The following is a 16,904-nucleotide window of genomic DNA, read 5'->3' on the forward strand; positions in this document are numbered from 1 at the left end:
TCTTAAATTTGTCCCGCCTTTTATCCTATCAAATTTCAGTCAAATTCAGCAAACATATACTTGTTTTAAAGCTATGCATCTAATCTATTCTTTACAAATATATACTGGTTTTAAAGCCATACATCTCCTCTTTACAACCATATAAAGATCATTCAAATCAGAGTTCTAAAACTCAAGATAATTGGCCCTAAAGTATGGTATCCGAAACTACCAATTTTTCCTAGAAAAATTTTCAGATTTTTCCTAGAAAAATTTTCAGATTTTTCAAACTTCACCAAACTTCAATTCTCTTTGATTCTAATACTCCAAATTGGTTTCTACGGCTAAAAAATAATGAAATATAACTTATACTTCAATTATAATTGAAGAAAATACAACTAAAAAGATTTAAAATCATAACTTAAAAAAAATTGTGAACCAAAATTGAATTAGGTATAAAATAAATTGACTAAATTTGTAATTCCTCTTATTTTGTTTTTTGGGGTCTGTTAATAAAACTTTTATTCTTATTAGTTCAATTTTTTCCTTTTTAGGGTTATCAATTATCACTGCTTAAGTTTGTCACGAAGGTAAAATCCTGGATTTGCTACTAATGTTTCAGGATAAAACAACCACAATCTTTCTGTCCATGTTGACCAGTAACACCATGTCCTCAACCATCTTATTATGGCAACAAACAAATTAAACAAAACAAGGATTCGTTGTAGAAATGGTGATAATATTGCAGAACATATAAAAAAGGCTAAGAGATGAGCAGCGAGGATGATAAGAGGAAGAAGAAAAATTATCTCTGTGAGTTGAGAGCAGTTGAGTGCTTGAGAAAGTCCCCAGAAATTTGAAGGAAGATATCTCGACATAAAGGATTTCTTCATTAATGATTGACTTTATTGTAATTTTACTACAAAATGTTAAATGCCCTTCTATAAATTATATACAAAACTTTATTCTACTTTACAAAGTAATTACAACAGCTTTAAATAAAGACACAAATTGATGTAAAAAGAATTACACGAAACAGGGGAAAAAAAAAAGGTTAAAACTCAGCTAACACGGTAATTAATAGATATCAGCTATTGAACAGCCTCTGCTTCTGAACAAAAACAAAAAATAAACAAAAAACAAAAGAACAGTCTCTGTAGAGTTGCAACTCCCGTGTTGTTACTTGTTAATTGTACACGACAATAGGGTCATCGCTTGCTGATCTTCTCCTTGCCTGGAGAGTGTTTCTACATGTTAGAATTGGATACATTCACAAATTTGAGAACATTTACATGAGAGCTAACAACATACGTACCATTACCAAATATGTTTGATCTTAAGGGAAACCGAAGAGATGACCCTCTTACTTTTACCTCCCTGAGTTGCTTGATTTTACTTTGTTTCTCTATTCTCGAAAGATCACTGCTACTTTCTGCTGGTGAAAGAACAGTTCCTTTCTTGACCTTTTCATGATACACAGCTGGCGGTGCCAGCTTCAATTGAGGTATGTTTTCAATCTCGACTAATCCTCGGTCTCTTTGCAAATTGGTCAAGATCTCAAACTGCAGCATCCGAGTTTTTTAATTAGTTCCCAATGTAGGGAAAGCCCAAGAAAAAGAAATGATAGCAATAATACACAAATGGCAACAACAATAGGACATCATACTCGTGATATTTGCTGAAGCGCATAGGTATTCTCTGATGCATTGCTTTCATGTGGGTGAACAGTTGTCCCGTGTGTTTGTTGGGTTCTTGATGAAAACTCCGTCACTAAACTCTCCTCTGCAAGGACCGATTTGTTTCTAGACCTCTGAGCTTTCTTCTTAGGCATACAAACAGGGCATCCAGATGGCGAGCTACTACTTGATGTGTCATTCTCCAAAACTTCACATTGAACATGTGTTGCATGACCACAATTGAAAATGCGAATGTAGCTGGAAGAGTTCTTGTCAAGAAGGCAATCGCATATACAACATATTTGACTCCGAGGGGCATAACCATGAGAGGCCCCTTTCTTGAGTATGCTCATAGTATAGAATGTATCATCTTCTATCAGGGACTTGGCAGTATCCTACATAATAGAGTAGACAACTTAAATGCAACAAGAAATAACGAACGGAAAGTTGACTGAGCTACAACAAAAGCCTTCAAATGAGACAAAAAAAGTTAGCTATCCACTATCTCTAGAATTTAAATCTACAGTCAGTGCGGACGGTTTACTCTACACTAAATCAGTAGAGTGTGCACAAGCTTGGAGCAATGCCCGGTAGCTCCACAATGCAGCAAGCTGAAATGCTTTGCTGCAAAGTTTACGCCTCTATCTCTCCAGCAGACAAATTAAATGCATTATGACATGACTAGCATCAATGAGATCATAAAGCTGACATACCAGAATTCTTCTTTCGAAGCCATATGTGCTAAGCATCCCCAATATTGTGAATTTAAAATCACCAAATTCCTGGCTACCATTATCAGAAAGGAGTTTGGACATGATAGTTGGAAGGCGAACATATCCTATCATACCCTCAACAATCTCTTTGATGAACCGAGAGAACAATTTTCTTAAGATTTGAGCACCTTTATGGGGCTTTGAGATTCTCCACTTGATTATGAAAGTCATCTCATCCCCATTTGAGTCTAATGACTCAGTTACCATTGTATTAGGATCTTCTCCTTTAGATACCGTTCCATCACCAAATGAATCCATTAGAGGCTCACAAAACCTGTATTGAAAATTGGAGGATGATTAGTCTTCGACAAATGAATGACCATGTACTGTAAGACCACAATAAATTCTTCACGGATTAGCCTAAACAATAATAAAGAGCAATACAGCAGTTGCTAAAGTGAAAAATTGAACAAGAATCACTCCTTTATATATCATACATATTTTAGTCTTCCATACAGTCATGATAATCAAGCAATCTTGGGAATGAAATATGCTGAAATCAAAGAAAGTATAATAGCCAGATGATCAGGCATGAGGAAAACTTAGGTGAGACAAAATTGAAAAATTGGTTTTGAACTTACAAGTCAAGTAATCTAAACCAGAGTGCCTCTGATTCATCAGGATTTAAACGATGGGTGTTCCGTTGGCACAATCCAATACAGGCATGCAATATACTGTCAATGTCATTCACCTATAAGAGAGATTACATTAATACATAACCATCCAGTGAATCTATAGAATTTCTATAATAGAAACGCAAAATAAAAGCATAATCACATGCTCTGATTAAAAAATGATATTTACGGACCTCCTCCAATTTTAAGGCATTGCTAAAATATTCTATACCAGCAGAACCACGTGAAGTCCCACTTGAAGCCAGAGTTCCCACAGCAGTATCAAGCTTGATAAATTTGCCATTGAGGGTGGAAAGTGTAAGTAAAAGAGCACTTCCAACATCACCAACCCTTTCCAACAAGAATGATGCAGCATCTATTATCCCATATTTCTGGCACAGGCGTAAACAGTGTTCCACACGATAGCTATCAAAAGTCTCTAGGAATTTGAGAACTGAATTGCTCTCATACTGACATAAAAGCTGAAAATTACAAAGTGAAACATTTAGAACCAAATATGGTATCACAATGAGTGCTTCACAAGTAATTGCTGACTCTGATCAAATTGGAAGTAGCACTTCTAGAGGGCAACAATACTAGACAGGCTGTATGGTACAGAAACCAGGGTAGCTACAAAACAGATTCACTCAACTCTTCCAAGCCTCAAAGTTAAAATATGGCCAAAATAAATATACTGACACAATAAGAACATTATTACCAACCCAAATCGATGGGAGTAACAATTGTTCGACTGAGCACTTGAGTTGACAATATCCTTAAAAACATCAAGAATTAAATGCAACTGGAGCACAGATTCATTCAAGAAAATTAAATTAAGAAAAAAAAATTAAAAGGAACTGTACAAATTGCTCACCTCCAGATAAAGTTCAATCATATCATCAGTCACATTAACAGGATTATTACGCAAAAACTTCGGGAAATCGGAGATCCTTTCCAAGTAAGCCTCAACTCCTTTTGATTGATCCTTTACCCTCACAATATCATCTTTTCTTAAACTTGAAAAGTCGAGGGTGCCAGATAAGTGAACCTCAATCACTGTTTTCAAGTAAAGAAATAGGCTTCTTGGATGGGAGCGAAGTTCAGATAGGATATGAGAACCTTCTTCATTGGTAAAATGGTTGATAACCAAGAAAAATGTGCCCTCTCTGCATAGGATCAGAAAATGTTTGAGATTGAATAATGAATAAGGAAGACTTTAACTGAGTAAAAGTAACCTACATATTACTTAACATGTGAAAGATGAAAAAGAAAAGAAAATTCAAGATAACTAGGGATAACCTGTTTAAGACAAACAGCTCTGGAATTCGAGAAATTACTGCTGATCGAAAAGCTGGACGTTCAATGTCAGTCAGCAGTAATAATGTTTTGTTGATAAAGGAGAAGGCATGAATGGGTTCATCTAAATCTTTCATATAGCAATCCAGAGCAGCAACATACTGATGTCTGCTAGTATGAATTAGGCCACAAACCTAAAAGACACCAAGAGACCTAGTAATGAGTGACCTGCAACTGAATGAATTGCAGCAACATGTTTCTGAGAGAACATTGTAAGATATTGGTAAATGTACCTGGTAAAATCCTGCTTTCTCACATAGCTGTAACACATAAGATGAATCCCAATCGGTTTCAGGCACTACCTCAAGAAGGCCAAGAACCCGCTTCTCCCTTCGTTTTGAAGTTAAGCTATCATCTCCAGGAACACATGATGGAGAAGTATTGTCTGATGTCAAGTACTCCAAAATCTGAGACAGTACACTTTTCGAGACTTTAGCTTTTCCACATGCAACATAATATGCAATAAACTCAAATAGATGATCAATGTCTTTCTTTGAAGGCCATTCTACTATTGATCCAGTGTCATGACTGCTAACAGATCCCTCGGTCTGGGAAATGTCCTTACTAATAATGTGAATGAGAGTATCTACTGTATTCTGAACCATTGAATTCTGACTTTGAGCCATTGAATTATTCCCAATCTCCAGCTCCATATTTGCATCAGCTGAATCATGAGAAGAAAAGTCGGGTTTTGAGATTTCATCTTCTATGAAAGCACATCTCAGAACATCTAAAGTAGCTTCAGTATCTAGCTCTAAGAGAAAATACAGGTTCAGATATTCTCCTCCTGGAAGTATGCTTGAGACTGCTCTTGGATTAGGGGCATCAGAATCCTCCAATAAAAATTGCAAAAGTTCTGTTCTGAGAGATGGCAAGCGAGAGAGAGGAATTGTTCCCTGTCCTGCAAATTGAAATAATTGAGGCGAACTTTCTTAATCAGATTAATGAAGTAAAATCCAGTGATTATAGAAAATCAAGTTATGCAAGTGATTAAAAAATGTGTTCCAGTATAAAAGCATGCTAGTCTTCCTTCACCACCTCATACTTACTGTAACATTTACATCTCCTTTTCTATATACTTATGTCAAGATCCACAAAACAATTCCAGATGGGTTTATCACAAAGAGAGATATCATGTGATCTTCCAATTGAACAACTCCAACAATATGTGAAGTTCATACCTGGTGGAAAAGCAAGGCCTGAAAAGCAGTACTTCAAATAAACTAGCATCCTGTAACTGTAAACAATAACAAAAAGTAACTTCAAATAAGACCACTTGAAGCCTCAATGGAAAACTAACAATATGCAGCCAAAAAGTAAGATGAAATAATGAGATACAACTGAGTATATGCTTTCAGTAAGAAAATCATAGGATCCTGAATAATGAAAAGAAAAGGGGTAAAGATGATTCAGGATGGACAGAGAAGCAAATTAAAGTAGCACAACAAACTACGTATAAAGTATAAATCTTTCAAACTCAGGTACTAAGCACAAGAGGGACACATATCAAGGAAATCATACCCAAGGGCTGCAGCACCTTCTCTTTGACTATTTCGCAAGACCACCAACAGCTCCTCTAAAGGTGACCTGAAATCATCCAATCCTTTATTGAAGAGATACACCAGAGCACTATACAATCCATGCTCCCGGCATAACTTAACAACCTGCAAGAAAACAAAAATAATTATCCACGAGTCGAGGTGAAAATTTATAACAAACAAATTCAGTGCAACATATAAAATTACTAGCAAATATCTGAAAGGTACATACCTGATTAAAATCCAAGGATGAAATATCCATGTGAAGGACACATTGTTCAACACGCTGTAACCACCCTTTGCGGCTATAATGCTCTACTAGTTCTTGCATAATCTTAGGAAAAAGGAAAAGAGAAAAAGCATTATTATGTAGAACATAACCATCAATACAGCCAAAATGCTTAAACATTATGCAATACCTCAGGTGGAAGAGAACCAAGCATGTCCTTCAATATATATGGCTCCAATAGTTCCAAAAATGTGTCTAAGAAAATTTAAAAGGAAAAACAGATTAGTAACATGCAATGGAGGATAAAAAGGTTAATTTCTTACGTAGCTTAAGCTATGGAACAATGCACATACTTCAAATGCTACAAAACGTATGGTTCAATAGATTTCCAAAGTTATTCAAAAAGAAGAAAATTTTCAATCCTATAATACTAAGTAAAAAATTATTCACTTCAGCATTGAGCATGACACTTGCCACAAAGTGTGGTAAGCTAATCTGAGTTGGTACTTTTATTTTATGTCCTGTTGATAAGACACAGTTACACCTTTTTAACATGCCACTCAGATTCAATCATACTTGGTAGCAAAATGGAGTTCCCCTCTGCATAAGTATAAGAAAGTAAGAAATGATTCCCGTCTTTCTCTCAATTCAATAGAACAATTCTTAAACCAGAAATCTAAACTTCGGCTTCAAAAATGCATTAAGTTTTGCAAAACCATGAAATGCCAAAAAACAAAACTCTGGGTTGGGAATACCTCTCTGTTCAACAGCAACAAACTTGGAGAAGATTTCATCAAAAAGTATGTCAGTCCTCTTGATATGGACACAAAACTCAACTGCAACTCCACCAACACGGGTGTATTGCTCTTTTATTTCAGAGTGCACAGAACTGCTTTTGCTGTTTAATTTGTCACGTTGATCCACTTTACCAATTTGGTTGCAGAATGCTACTGAAATGTATGAAAATACTTCCTCGACATATGACAAAAGCAACTCAACCAGGTAGGGCATTATGGCCTCCTGTACAGCATCCAAAGTTCTAGGGAGGTCAACGACACCATGAGCTTGGCCATCATAAATTGTCATTGCCATGTTCAAGGAACCCATCCAGTCACCAGCTCTCCGTAAAACCTGAATTCGTTCCTTCCATGGGAGAAGCCGGGAAACAATAAGATGCGTAGGTCCAAGTACATACACAGAAGCTCCTCTTACAGCTAGACAATTGTGATAAGCTTTTTCAGGGTTTCCAAATATATTAATGAAGTGAGTATGATAAGCAATAAGATCATCCCCTCCAAAACCATCTACAGAAAAACTTGTTTGGTGGATTACAGTTCCATCCTTTGCAAACAAACAAAGTTGTCCACCCATTGTGAGAACCACCAGCATCTGAAGGCATAAAACCTCAAATTAAGCTCATTATTTTGTGAAGTAAACCATGTAGAGTAACTCTTCATGGGCAGAATAACATAATTTCAGCACAAGAAGACGAATAAACAAGTGCATACCTGATCATCCAACCAAGCCACACCTATGGCTGCACTCTCAAGAGACCATTTACCATATACTTTCAGCTCCGATTTTACCAACTTTGCAACCTGAACTTTTCGATCCCAAGCAATTGCAAGTAACGAAACTCTTTCAACTGCTTCAGCAGGCATATTTTCTACCCAAAATAAAAAAAACTCATCTTAGGAAGCTGTCAACAGGAAATTTAACAAAGATAGTCAATCCTTACCAGTATTAGTAGGTAAACTGTGTGGTTGCGTTGTACATTTCCAAGCAGTACAAGGCATGGAGCCCTCCCGAACGCCATCGGGTTTAGAAAGTTGTTCATAAACTTCCAAAGTGGGAGTTAGTTTTACCTGCAAGGAAGACACATGGCATTAACCCATTGCAAAAAGAAAATCTTCACAATGAGGCAACAACCATCAATTCTCAAAATATAAGGTACATGGAATTCACGCTATCATCTGAGGGCTTCATACCACCAGTGCAGTTTGATGGGTGACAAATACGACCACACCTTCTTCAACCAAAGAAGATCCTTCATTGAAGAGTTTCCAACCTGCCTCTCCCCCAACCACACCCCCCATCATACCACCAATACTGCTGCCTGAAACCATCCCATTTCCATGATTAGACGGTGAAGCCCCTCCACAGAATTCATCAAACAGGAGTGGTGAAGCTGACAGAACTGTGCCAGTTTTTTGTCCATCAAGAAGGCACTGTTCCAATCAAGATGCACAAGCTCATCAAGTTTGATAAAATTACATTGTAGACGATCACGCATCAACTTGAAGAAAGCATTTTTAAACACAATTCTACAGCATAAATCTGTCAACAATGCAAAACAATGTTTTACCTGTGTTTTGATGGAGACCCTATTAAGCAGAGGAACCACAGAAAAAGAATGTAACAGAACCAGACCCTTACTATCACCGGTGACTGCCTTAAATTGACGCCCCAAAAACAACGTATGTACAACTGGAGCTGTATGTTCCCCAGTAATTACTTTGGCAGCCGATGCCCTCTGCATGTCCCAAACTGTAATGTGACCATCAGCATAACCAGCTAAGAGCAGGTCCCCTTGCTGATTGAAGCATATAGAAGTTACGGCAGCATGAGCCCGTTCTCCTTGCAATCCAAGAATTAGCATCTGGAACATATATGGCATAGTTTGTTAGTATGGAGATACCTATATCTATATATAGAAAGGAAAAACTAAGCTAAAGGAAGGAAATTTGGAAACGCTGCTTGAAAGCTAAAGACAGAAAAGCCATAGGAGTGAATTAACAGCATGCATGTAACCTTTGTATCCATGTTGTCAGCATTATGAGCAGAGTATTTACTAGGGAAAATAAGAATAACCCCTCTTGCCATTCCTATTGCAATGTAGTTACTGTGAACCGCCAGGACTTGCGGCGAACCATGATCACGCCTCAATGCCGGAGATGAAATGGTCCGAGTGATGGTATTGCTAGCATCAACATTAAAGTATCCCAATGTGGTGGACCCTCTCCGAACACCCTCAAGCCTCATGGGTTGAGCAGCAGCACCCTCTTCCCAATGCAAGGCAGTAGAAGCTTGTTTCTTCTCTAGCTCTTCTGCGATTTCAAGCGGCTTCCGCGATTTCTTTTTGGCTCTTTTACTAATCCTCCTGCTCTCCAATTGCCCAATTCTCTCCTCCACAAGTTGAGTAATTGAACTTCCTAATTCTTCTTCATCGTCATCATCATTAACATTCTCATTATCGGCATGGTCATCATTACCACCAAAATCATCACCACCACCACCACCACCACTACCACCAAGACGCTCCTCCTCACTATCAGTATCTTTGGAACAAGGACTCTTTTCATCTACATCTTGTATTTCAGGTGGGCATTCCACTACATTCTCAATATTCTTATTAAATTCATTATCTTTAACATCACTTGCATCTAAAGTTGTCAACTTTTCATCAAAACTAACACTCTTCACTTCCTCCGCAGCATTACCAGAACTTACTTCATCAACTTGAGACACCTGCTCTAACTCTCTCTCGCTCTCCCAAACCCCACCTTTTCTCCGCAATTCAGCACCAATATCTTCCTCTACTTCATTCGAATTCGACACACTCAATATGGAACCAATCACATTCGTATCAACAACGTTCGAATTGGACCCTGCATCCTCCGATTTATCATTCAATTCCGCAGCTTCCACAACCTTCTGCAAGCTTCCACTCTCCGCACTCCTCCTCGACTTGATCGCGGCCGCGTGCGGAGTCGGCATCGACCTCGAAGCCGCCGCAGCCGCCGCGAGTGCCGCCCCGGGCTTCGCATTCGTCCTCACGCCTCCAAGCAACCACGGCGACGGCGGCCTCGAAACCCTCCCTACCGGATCCTCCGATAACTCACCGGACTTGGCCCGACTGTACAAATTGGGCCTCGGCCGGACCGCCCTCTCGTCCAATTGAGTCGCCTGCGCCGTCCCCTCAAGTTTAACGCTCGAGACCGATACCGCGTCGTCCGGCGGTTGTAGTTGAATTGGATCAGATGCGAACCGGTGGATAGTGGAGGGTGGGGACGGGGATGGGGATGATGAATCGGTGTCGTTGAGGATTTCGTCGATCGTACGGTGCGGGACTGAGTTAAGGTCGTCGTCGTCGTCTTCGTCGGAATAGGAAAGATGCGAGTCAAGGAACGAGTCGAGGTCGAGTTCCATGGCGAGTTGTGGTTCGGAGTGACTCAGCTTCTTGGTCATATCTAAAGCAGCCAAGCTGCTACTGCTGCTTCTTCTTCGACTGATAGTCTGAGAGAGTTCGTCTGTTTCTCGGCAGGTATACTACGTCATGTCGTTTCCTTAATCAAATCAGAAAAGAAAAAACGACATGTCGTTTTTATAGGCTTCGCGACATGTCGTTTAGAAAGCGCACGAGGAGTTTACCAACAGGAAAAGTCTTTGGGCATATTCTACCTTTTTCTTGGTGCAGTCGGTCCCATACTCCCATGATTGACGACTCTGGTCTCTCACACTCTGTGGACCGCAAATGAATCTTGAGGTTCTTGGCTTTGCAAAACCCTCAACCATGCATCACTGGAAAGTACAGCAACACCCTTTTGGCTCAATTGCTTAAAGCACCACAATCTGAAGCTCCTGAGCATTTTGGGAAGAAGAAGAAGAAGGCATTCACTGCAGCTTGTGTGGCTAGGTAGTACACTAGTACTCACTACTCATTGAGCTTTTTTGCTTTGTTTTATTCTTTATTGCCTGCTTCTTATATTCACTCTTTTTTCAGAACATAATATCGTCAATTAATGGCGACTCTGACTGCTTCAAGCTTTGCCTCAACAAGTTCACATGCCAAATATGGATCAGAGTCCAAAACGGCGTATAAGAAAATTGGGTTTGTGAATCAGACCGTGACCCACAATGGGTTGAGAGCTTTGAACAAGGTGGATGAGCTCCGAGTCAAAATCATGGCAAAATCGATTGCTGGGCAAGCAAGGAGGAAGTCATTCTACAGCAGGAGTTCAAAGCCTTCAGGGATTATTGTTTGTGGAAGTGGGATGAATTTGGTGTTTCTGGGAACAGAGGTTGGCCCATGGAGCAAAACTGGTGGACTTGGAGATGTTCTTGGAGGTCTTCCACCAGCTATGGCGGTACGCTTTGTTTCCATTCTTGCCTTAAGTCTTGAGTTTGCTCATTTGGCCATGAACATGTATAGTGATCAATGAGAGCATAACTAGTGAATTGATCTCTCTTCAGGCAAATGGGCATCGTGTAATGACTATTTCTCCTCGGTACGACCAGTACAAAGATGCTTGGGATACAGAAGTTATAGTTGAGGTGTGTGTATATAAGCTTCAACATTTAAATACAAAGTCTTAAGCTTTTGGCTTTCATTTAAACGATTTTAATCCTCTGCTATATAGCTTCAAGTGGGAGACAAAACTGAGAAAGTTCGCTTCTTTCATTGCTACAAACGAGGAGTTGATCGTGTGTTTGTGGATCACCCCCTGTTTCTTGAAAAGGTTGGTCTTGTCACTCTTGGGAATCACTATTTCTTCCAATACTTTTATTAGTGGAAAAAGGGGCAAACTCAATTTTTTATGTGTTTGATGACTGCTTTTAAGGTATGGGGTAAAACTGCATCCAAAATTTATGGGCCGGTTACTGGAGAGGATTACCAGGACAACCAACTTAGATTCAGCCTGTTATGCCAGGTTAGTAATCTCCATCTTTGTGGTTACATTTGCTATTCAATTCTCTGAATTTAAATTATTCTGTAAATTGGATACTAATGCACTTAGTTAATTTCCATGCAATCTTATTGTACTTTACTGCAACTCCTTAGTCATTCACGAAAAGCAGCAGTAGTTGGGAAGTTAACGTTAAACTTCTCCCATCCACACCACTATAAGCACAATGGTTTTAGGACTAAATATTGAAAATAGATTAAGGCTCTGCTCCATGTTCTTATGTGGTTGTGTAATTGGTTCTAAGTAGTTTTTGAAAGGGTGGCTAGTCTTCCTGGGGAAGGGGTTGCACTGTAGATCTGTGTCTAAATTCCTTATCAATGTAACACATTCTCTAGGTTAATGTATTATGAGATGTGTAGTTTGTAATATTGTATACCAATCAGTGCATCTCATATGGGATCTAGCTGTCTTTACTTATTCTTCTAATCTTCTTTCTATTTTTCTTACATTATGTTTATTTTTTCATGGTTGTAAAAATTATATGTTTTAGGCAGCTCTAGAAGCACCAAGAGTTCTGAACCTTACCAGCAACAAATATTTTTCTGGACCATATGGTAGGCAAACTCATCTAGAATTCTCTAAACTGACACTACATTTTAAAATCAGTTCTGCAATAATGGTACTATGGCATTCCTTCATGCAGGAGAAGATGTTGTTTTCATTGCCAACGACTGGCACACTGCCCTCCTGCCATGCTACCTGAAAGCCAACTACAAACCTAAAGGCATATACAAGAGTGCCAAAGTAGGTGACAAGTTTATTTGTTTTATAATTATTTAAGCAATTCCAGTCAGCTGCTAGTCCTTCAAAAGCAGGTATTGTGTCAATCTTGTTAACACTTAACAGGTAGCCTTTTGCATTCACAACATTGCTTACCAAGGGAGATTTGCATTTGCGGACTTCGCACTTCTCAATCTACCTGATGAATTTAAAAGCTCCTTTGATTTCATTGATGGGTATGGTTTTTTGGACACAATATAGTATGGTATTATATGATTGAACCTTGAGCATGATTGTTCCAATTCCACAGCTATAAAAAACCAGTGAATGGGAGAAAAATTAACTGGATGAAAGCTGCAATTTTAGAATCAGACAAAGTCTTGACTGTCAGCCCATACTACGCCGAAGAACTTGTTTCTGCAGTTGAAAAAGGAGTTGAATTGGACAACATTATTCGGAAAACTGGAATTCAAGGAATTGTGAATGGCATGGATGTCCAGGAATGGAATCCATTAACTGACAAGTACACAACTGTCAAATATGATGCTTCAACTGTAAGAATATTTATCATACAAGAACTTCCATGACACGCACTGCATATACACCTTCTGTGGTTCATACGGCGATATTTTTGAAATTTGGTTTGCTTAGGTGGCGGATGCAAAGCCTCTTTTGAAAGAAGCCCTCCAAGCGGAAGTTGGATTGCCAGTGGATAAAAGCATTCCTGTCATAGGCTTCATTGGTAGGCTTGAAGAGCAGAAAGGTTCAGATATTCTTATAGAAGCCATTCCCCATTTTATCAGAGAGAATGTTCAAATTATAGTCCTTGTAAGTACCGGACATGGAAGCTTTTTCTTACCTTTTTCTGCATATTGCTCGTCCTACTACTAAAACCTATCTGTATATTATCCTAATCTGCATTCTGCTATTATGATATCTCAGGGGACTGGCAAAAAGGCAATGGAGAAGCAGCTTGAAAAGTTGGAGACACTATACCCAGACAAAGCCCGAGGAGTAGTAAAATTCAATGTTCCCCTGGCCCATATGATAACAGCTGGAGCTGATTTTATGTTGGTTCCAAGTAGATTTGAGCCTTGTGGTCTCATTCAGTTGCATGCTATGCGTTATGGAACTGTAAGATGCTTGCCCCCAACAAGTTTTCATTCCTTCCAACAAATACTACATCTTGCATTATTTCTTTAAAGTGGCCAGCTATTACTAATTCACTGTTATTCTTTTGCAGGTGCCCATTGTTGCCTCAACTGGTGGGTTGGTAGACACTGTGAAAGAAGGATTCACAGGATTTCATATGGGAGCTTTCAATGTAGAAGTAATTCATCATTTCCTTCACTTTACACAAAAAACTTATATACTTCAGTGCGAGGCTGTGAGCTCATGTTTTAAAATTTGATCCTTCAGTGTGAAGTTGTTGATCCTGTGGATGTACAAGCAGTGGCTACAACTGTCAAAAGAGCCCTTACATCGTATGATACTCCAGCTTTTACTGAGATCGTTAGTAACTGCATGGCCCAAGATTTCTCGTGGAAGGTTAGAAAACTTCTCCCCGGACATGATCCATTAACAATGAATCATATTCCATTATTCCCATATTCTTGTTGCTGGACGTATTGTAATTCCCACATTCTAAAATTGCTGACGTAATGCCATCATGGCACACTCTTGCACAGGGACCTGCTAAGAAGTGGGAAGAAGTGCTGCTAAATTTGGGTGTTGCTGACAGCGAACCAGGGATCGATAGTGATGGTGAGGAAATTGCACCACTCGCCAAGGAAAACGTCGCAACCCCATGAGAAAAACAAGTTCAACCTGCAGTTGATGGTTCAGTTTTGTGAACTAAACACAGATTCTGCAGCGCACCCCAACTGACCTAGGCCTTATTTGTGAACTAAACTTATGTGCAATCCTGTTAGTTTCGATAGGCCTTATTTTTGAAGGGCTGCGGTGGTTTAAGATCAATTAAGGCCTAGCAATGCAAATGAAATCAAGAAATGATTTAATCTTACATATACGCATTTTATCAACTCTTTTCCAATCACAATTCATGATCAACTGAACCCATAAATTAAAATCTCATCGCACACCTAACTAAATATAGTGCTATGCAAAAACACTCCAAATGTACTCAACATTTGGTAACGATGAAATTTCCACCCAAATGTGCTCAACAACACTCCTGCCGGAATGCGAAAAACTTCCCTCACTGCTTTGTGTTCATAACCCCATTGCAAGACTGGGGTGCAACGTTTTCATATGCAGTAGCACAATGTGCATTTCACTTAGATATAACAAACGAAACTACTGTTTTGTAAACGAGGACAAGGCTCAAAGGCAAACTAGATAGAGTTATGCTTTCAACCAAGCAAAAGCTATGGGTAATGTATCATGCTTCTCATAAAGCATATCTATATCTGATTCCAAAGATGGATAACCCATCAAACAGAAAAAAGTTTATAAAATCATCACAAAATATTCAATTTTAAGATCAAATGGGTGTAAACATTAACATACTTGTATATCCAGGAGCTCAATCGCAAAAAGGTTCAAAATTTATCATATTCAGCAGAAAACCAAGAATCTGAAAATTTGTCCATCGCAAATACATATGAATGAATAATAAACCAAGAGAAGAAAGACAACACTACTACACTGATAACGTAACTAGCCTCAAAGTACTAAAATGGAGCAATCTGAATAGACTATATTAGCTGAAAGGAGCTCCTAATCGAACAAGGAGAATCCCATATCGTCGTCACTCTCTTCCTTAGGCTCTTCCTGTAAAATCAAATTACAAAACAAAAGACAACAACCCCACATTCAGAAATCAGAAAACTACTCAAATACTGAAAATTAGAGAAACTAATTTGATAGAAATCATCTAAAAAAAGGGACTCTGTACCTTCTTCTCCTCAGCTGCCGGAGCTGCGGCAGCAGGGGCTTCAGCACCAGCGCCTGGGGCAGCATAGGCAACTGCACCACCACCTCCGCCGGCTCCAACATTCAATATGAGATCCTCAATGTTACGCTTCTCGGCGAGCTTAGCGAACAAGCCGGGCCAGTAAGACTCTACTGTGATATTGGCGGCTTTCACCAAAGCTGCAATCTTCTCAGCCTATATAGCAAACATTTAAGGAAACCCACATCTTCCAAAACAATATTTCCACCCCATACGATTAACCCACAAACTTAAGCTAATAGAAATTGAATTAATGATATCAAAGTCTAAACCCATATTAATTTCTTTTAGCATAAAGTAAAAAACACAATTGTACGGACAGAGATTGAAGGATACCGTGATGGGGATGCCATCGTCGTGGAGGGCCAAGGCGGCGTATGTGCAAGCGAGCTCTGAAATCGACATCGTTTCCTATAAAACCCAGAAAACACACCCAAAATATATCTATTAACATTTACATATGTATAATAAATATTATTATTCATAAGAAGAATCGACAGGTGCCATTTAGAAGGAAAGAGATGGAGTTACCTGAGAGAGATGAGAGCTGAGATTGATGAGACTCGGTGGTGCTAGAGTCCAGCGCAGCCGCAAAGCCAAAATGCTTGTCGTCCTCCTCTAGGGTTTCTGGTTTTCAAGCGATGTACAGAATTTAAAGACACCCTAAAATGGGCTCCCGGGTTATTTGGAAGTCGGTTTTCATGATATGGGTCCAGGCCCATAATACACGCAAACACAATACGTTGCGTTTTGATAGAATAATTGTTTCTTCAAGTCAACTCTTTGTATAACGATGACAAATAAGAATAAGAATAAGAGATAATTAAGCTCATATACTTTACAAAACAGTTTTTAGATGAAGATCGGAGGTGTTTTAAAATTTATAAGAAAATTTTTTTAATTCATAATAATTTATAAAAAAAAATTTTAATTCATAATAAAGTCTTTTTAATTTATAATAAAGTCATTCATTGATTTGAAGGGTATTTCTCCTTATTTGAAAGACATTTCCCCTTCTAAGGTGTAGAGTAAGTTTTGTATAGGCTGCATGTTAGATTTTAACTCCGAGATTTTGGGCGGAACCCAAAATCTTGAAGTTAAAACCTAACATAAAGCCGTCAAAGAAGAAAAATAAAAGGACTTAATTAAAAACCCTAAATCACTACCGGTCTTAGTCTAAGAAAGACTCATAAAATAGACTAGACTTTAAGTTTCCATAAAAATAATTGTGATACACCTAATGTTATTGTAATGTTGAATTACCATCTGACGTATAAATGTAGAGTTACAATTTTAGC

General features: G+C 38.7%; 3 protein-coding genes across 3 annotated transcripts; 1 reads left to right on the forward strand and 2 right to left on the reverse strand.

The window, feature by feature from the left end:
* Window positions 1-844: 844 nt before the first annotated feature.
* SETH5 (transducin family protein / WD-40 repeat family protein) lies at window positions 845-10,448 on the reverse strand. Its single transcript, XM_086237635.1, has 19 exons — window positions 8,977-10,448; window positions 8,531-8,824; window positions 8,154-8,393; window positions 7,904-8,030; window positions 7,674-7,831; window positions 6,921-7,554; window positions 6,356-6,420; window positions 6,169-6,270; window positions 5,920-6,062; window positions 5,580-5,635; window positions 4,632-5,299; window positions 4,342-4,532; window positions 3,917-4,208; window positions 3,237-3,524; window positions 3,010-3,119; window positions 2,369-2,702; window positions 1,646-2,050; window positions 1,295-1,541; window positions 845-1,213 (listed from the first exon to the last, which is right to left on the reverse strand). The coding sequence occupies exons 1-19, from the start codon at window positions 10,411-10,413 to the stop codon at window positions 1,188-1,190; spliced, it is 5,817 nt and encodes a 1,938-aa protein (XP_086093761.1). The 5' UTR covers window positions 10,414-10,448; the 3' UTR covers window positions 845-1,187.
* Window positions 10,449-10,700: 252 nt separating this feature from the next.
* Window positions 10,701-14,674, forward strand: LOC147290363 (granule-bound starch synthase 1, chloroplastic/amyloplastic-like). The gene is made up of 14 exons (XM_086234813.1): window positions 10,701-10,861; window positions 10,949-11,312; window positions 11,419-11,499; window positions 11,586-11,684; window positions 11,787-11,876; window positions 12,403-12,466; window positions 12,556-12,656; window positions 12,759-12,868; window positions 12,943-13,186; window positions 13,284-13,460; window positions 13,575-13,766; window positions 13,876-13,962; window positions 14,052-14,180; window positions 14,321-14,674. Exons 2-14 carry the CDS (start codon window positions 10,968-10,970, stop codon window positions 14,441-14,443), a joined length of 1,842 nt encoding a protein of 613 aa, XP_086090939.1. The 5' UTR covers window positions 10,701-10,861; window positions 10,949-10,967; the 3' UTR covers window positions 14,444-14,674.
* A 503-nt stretch (window positions 14,675-15,177) lies between these two features.
* LOC147290364 (large ribosomal subunit protein P1w-like) lies at window positions 15,178-16,264 on the reverse strand. The gene is made up of 4 exons (XM_086234815.1): window positions 16,138-16,264; window positions 15,943-16,017; window positions 15,550-15,762; window positions 15,178-15,425 (listed from the first exon to the last, which is right to left on the reverse strand). The coding sequence occupies exons 2-4, from the start codon at window positions 16,009-16,011 to the stop codon at window positions 15,372-15,374; spliced, it is 336 nt and encodes a 111-aa protein (XP_086090941.1). The 5' UTR covers window positions 16,012-16,017; window positions 16,138-16,264; the 3' UTR covers window positions 15,178-15,371.
* Window positions 16,265-16,904: the final 640 nt, after the last annotated feature.

The sequence above is a fragment of the Dryas octopetala genome, chromosome 3 (assembly GCF_963921425.1).
Source record: "Dryas octopetala chromosome 3, drDryOcto1.1, whole genome shotgun sequence".
NCBI classification, from domain to species: domain Eukaryota; kingdom Viridiplantae; phylum Streptophyta; class Magnoliopsida; order Rosales; family Rosaceae; genus Dryas; species Dryas octopetala.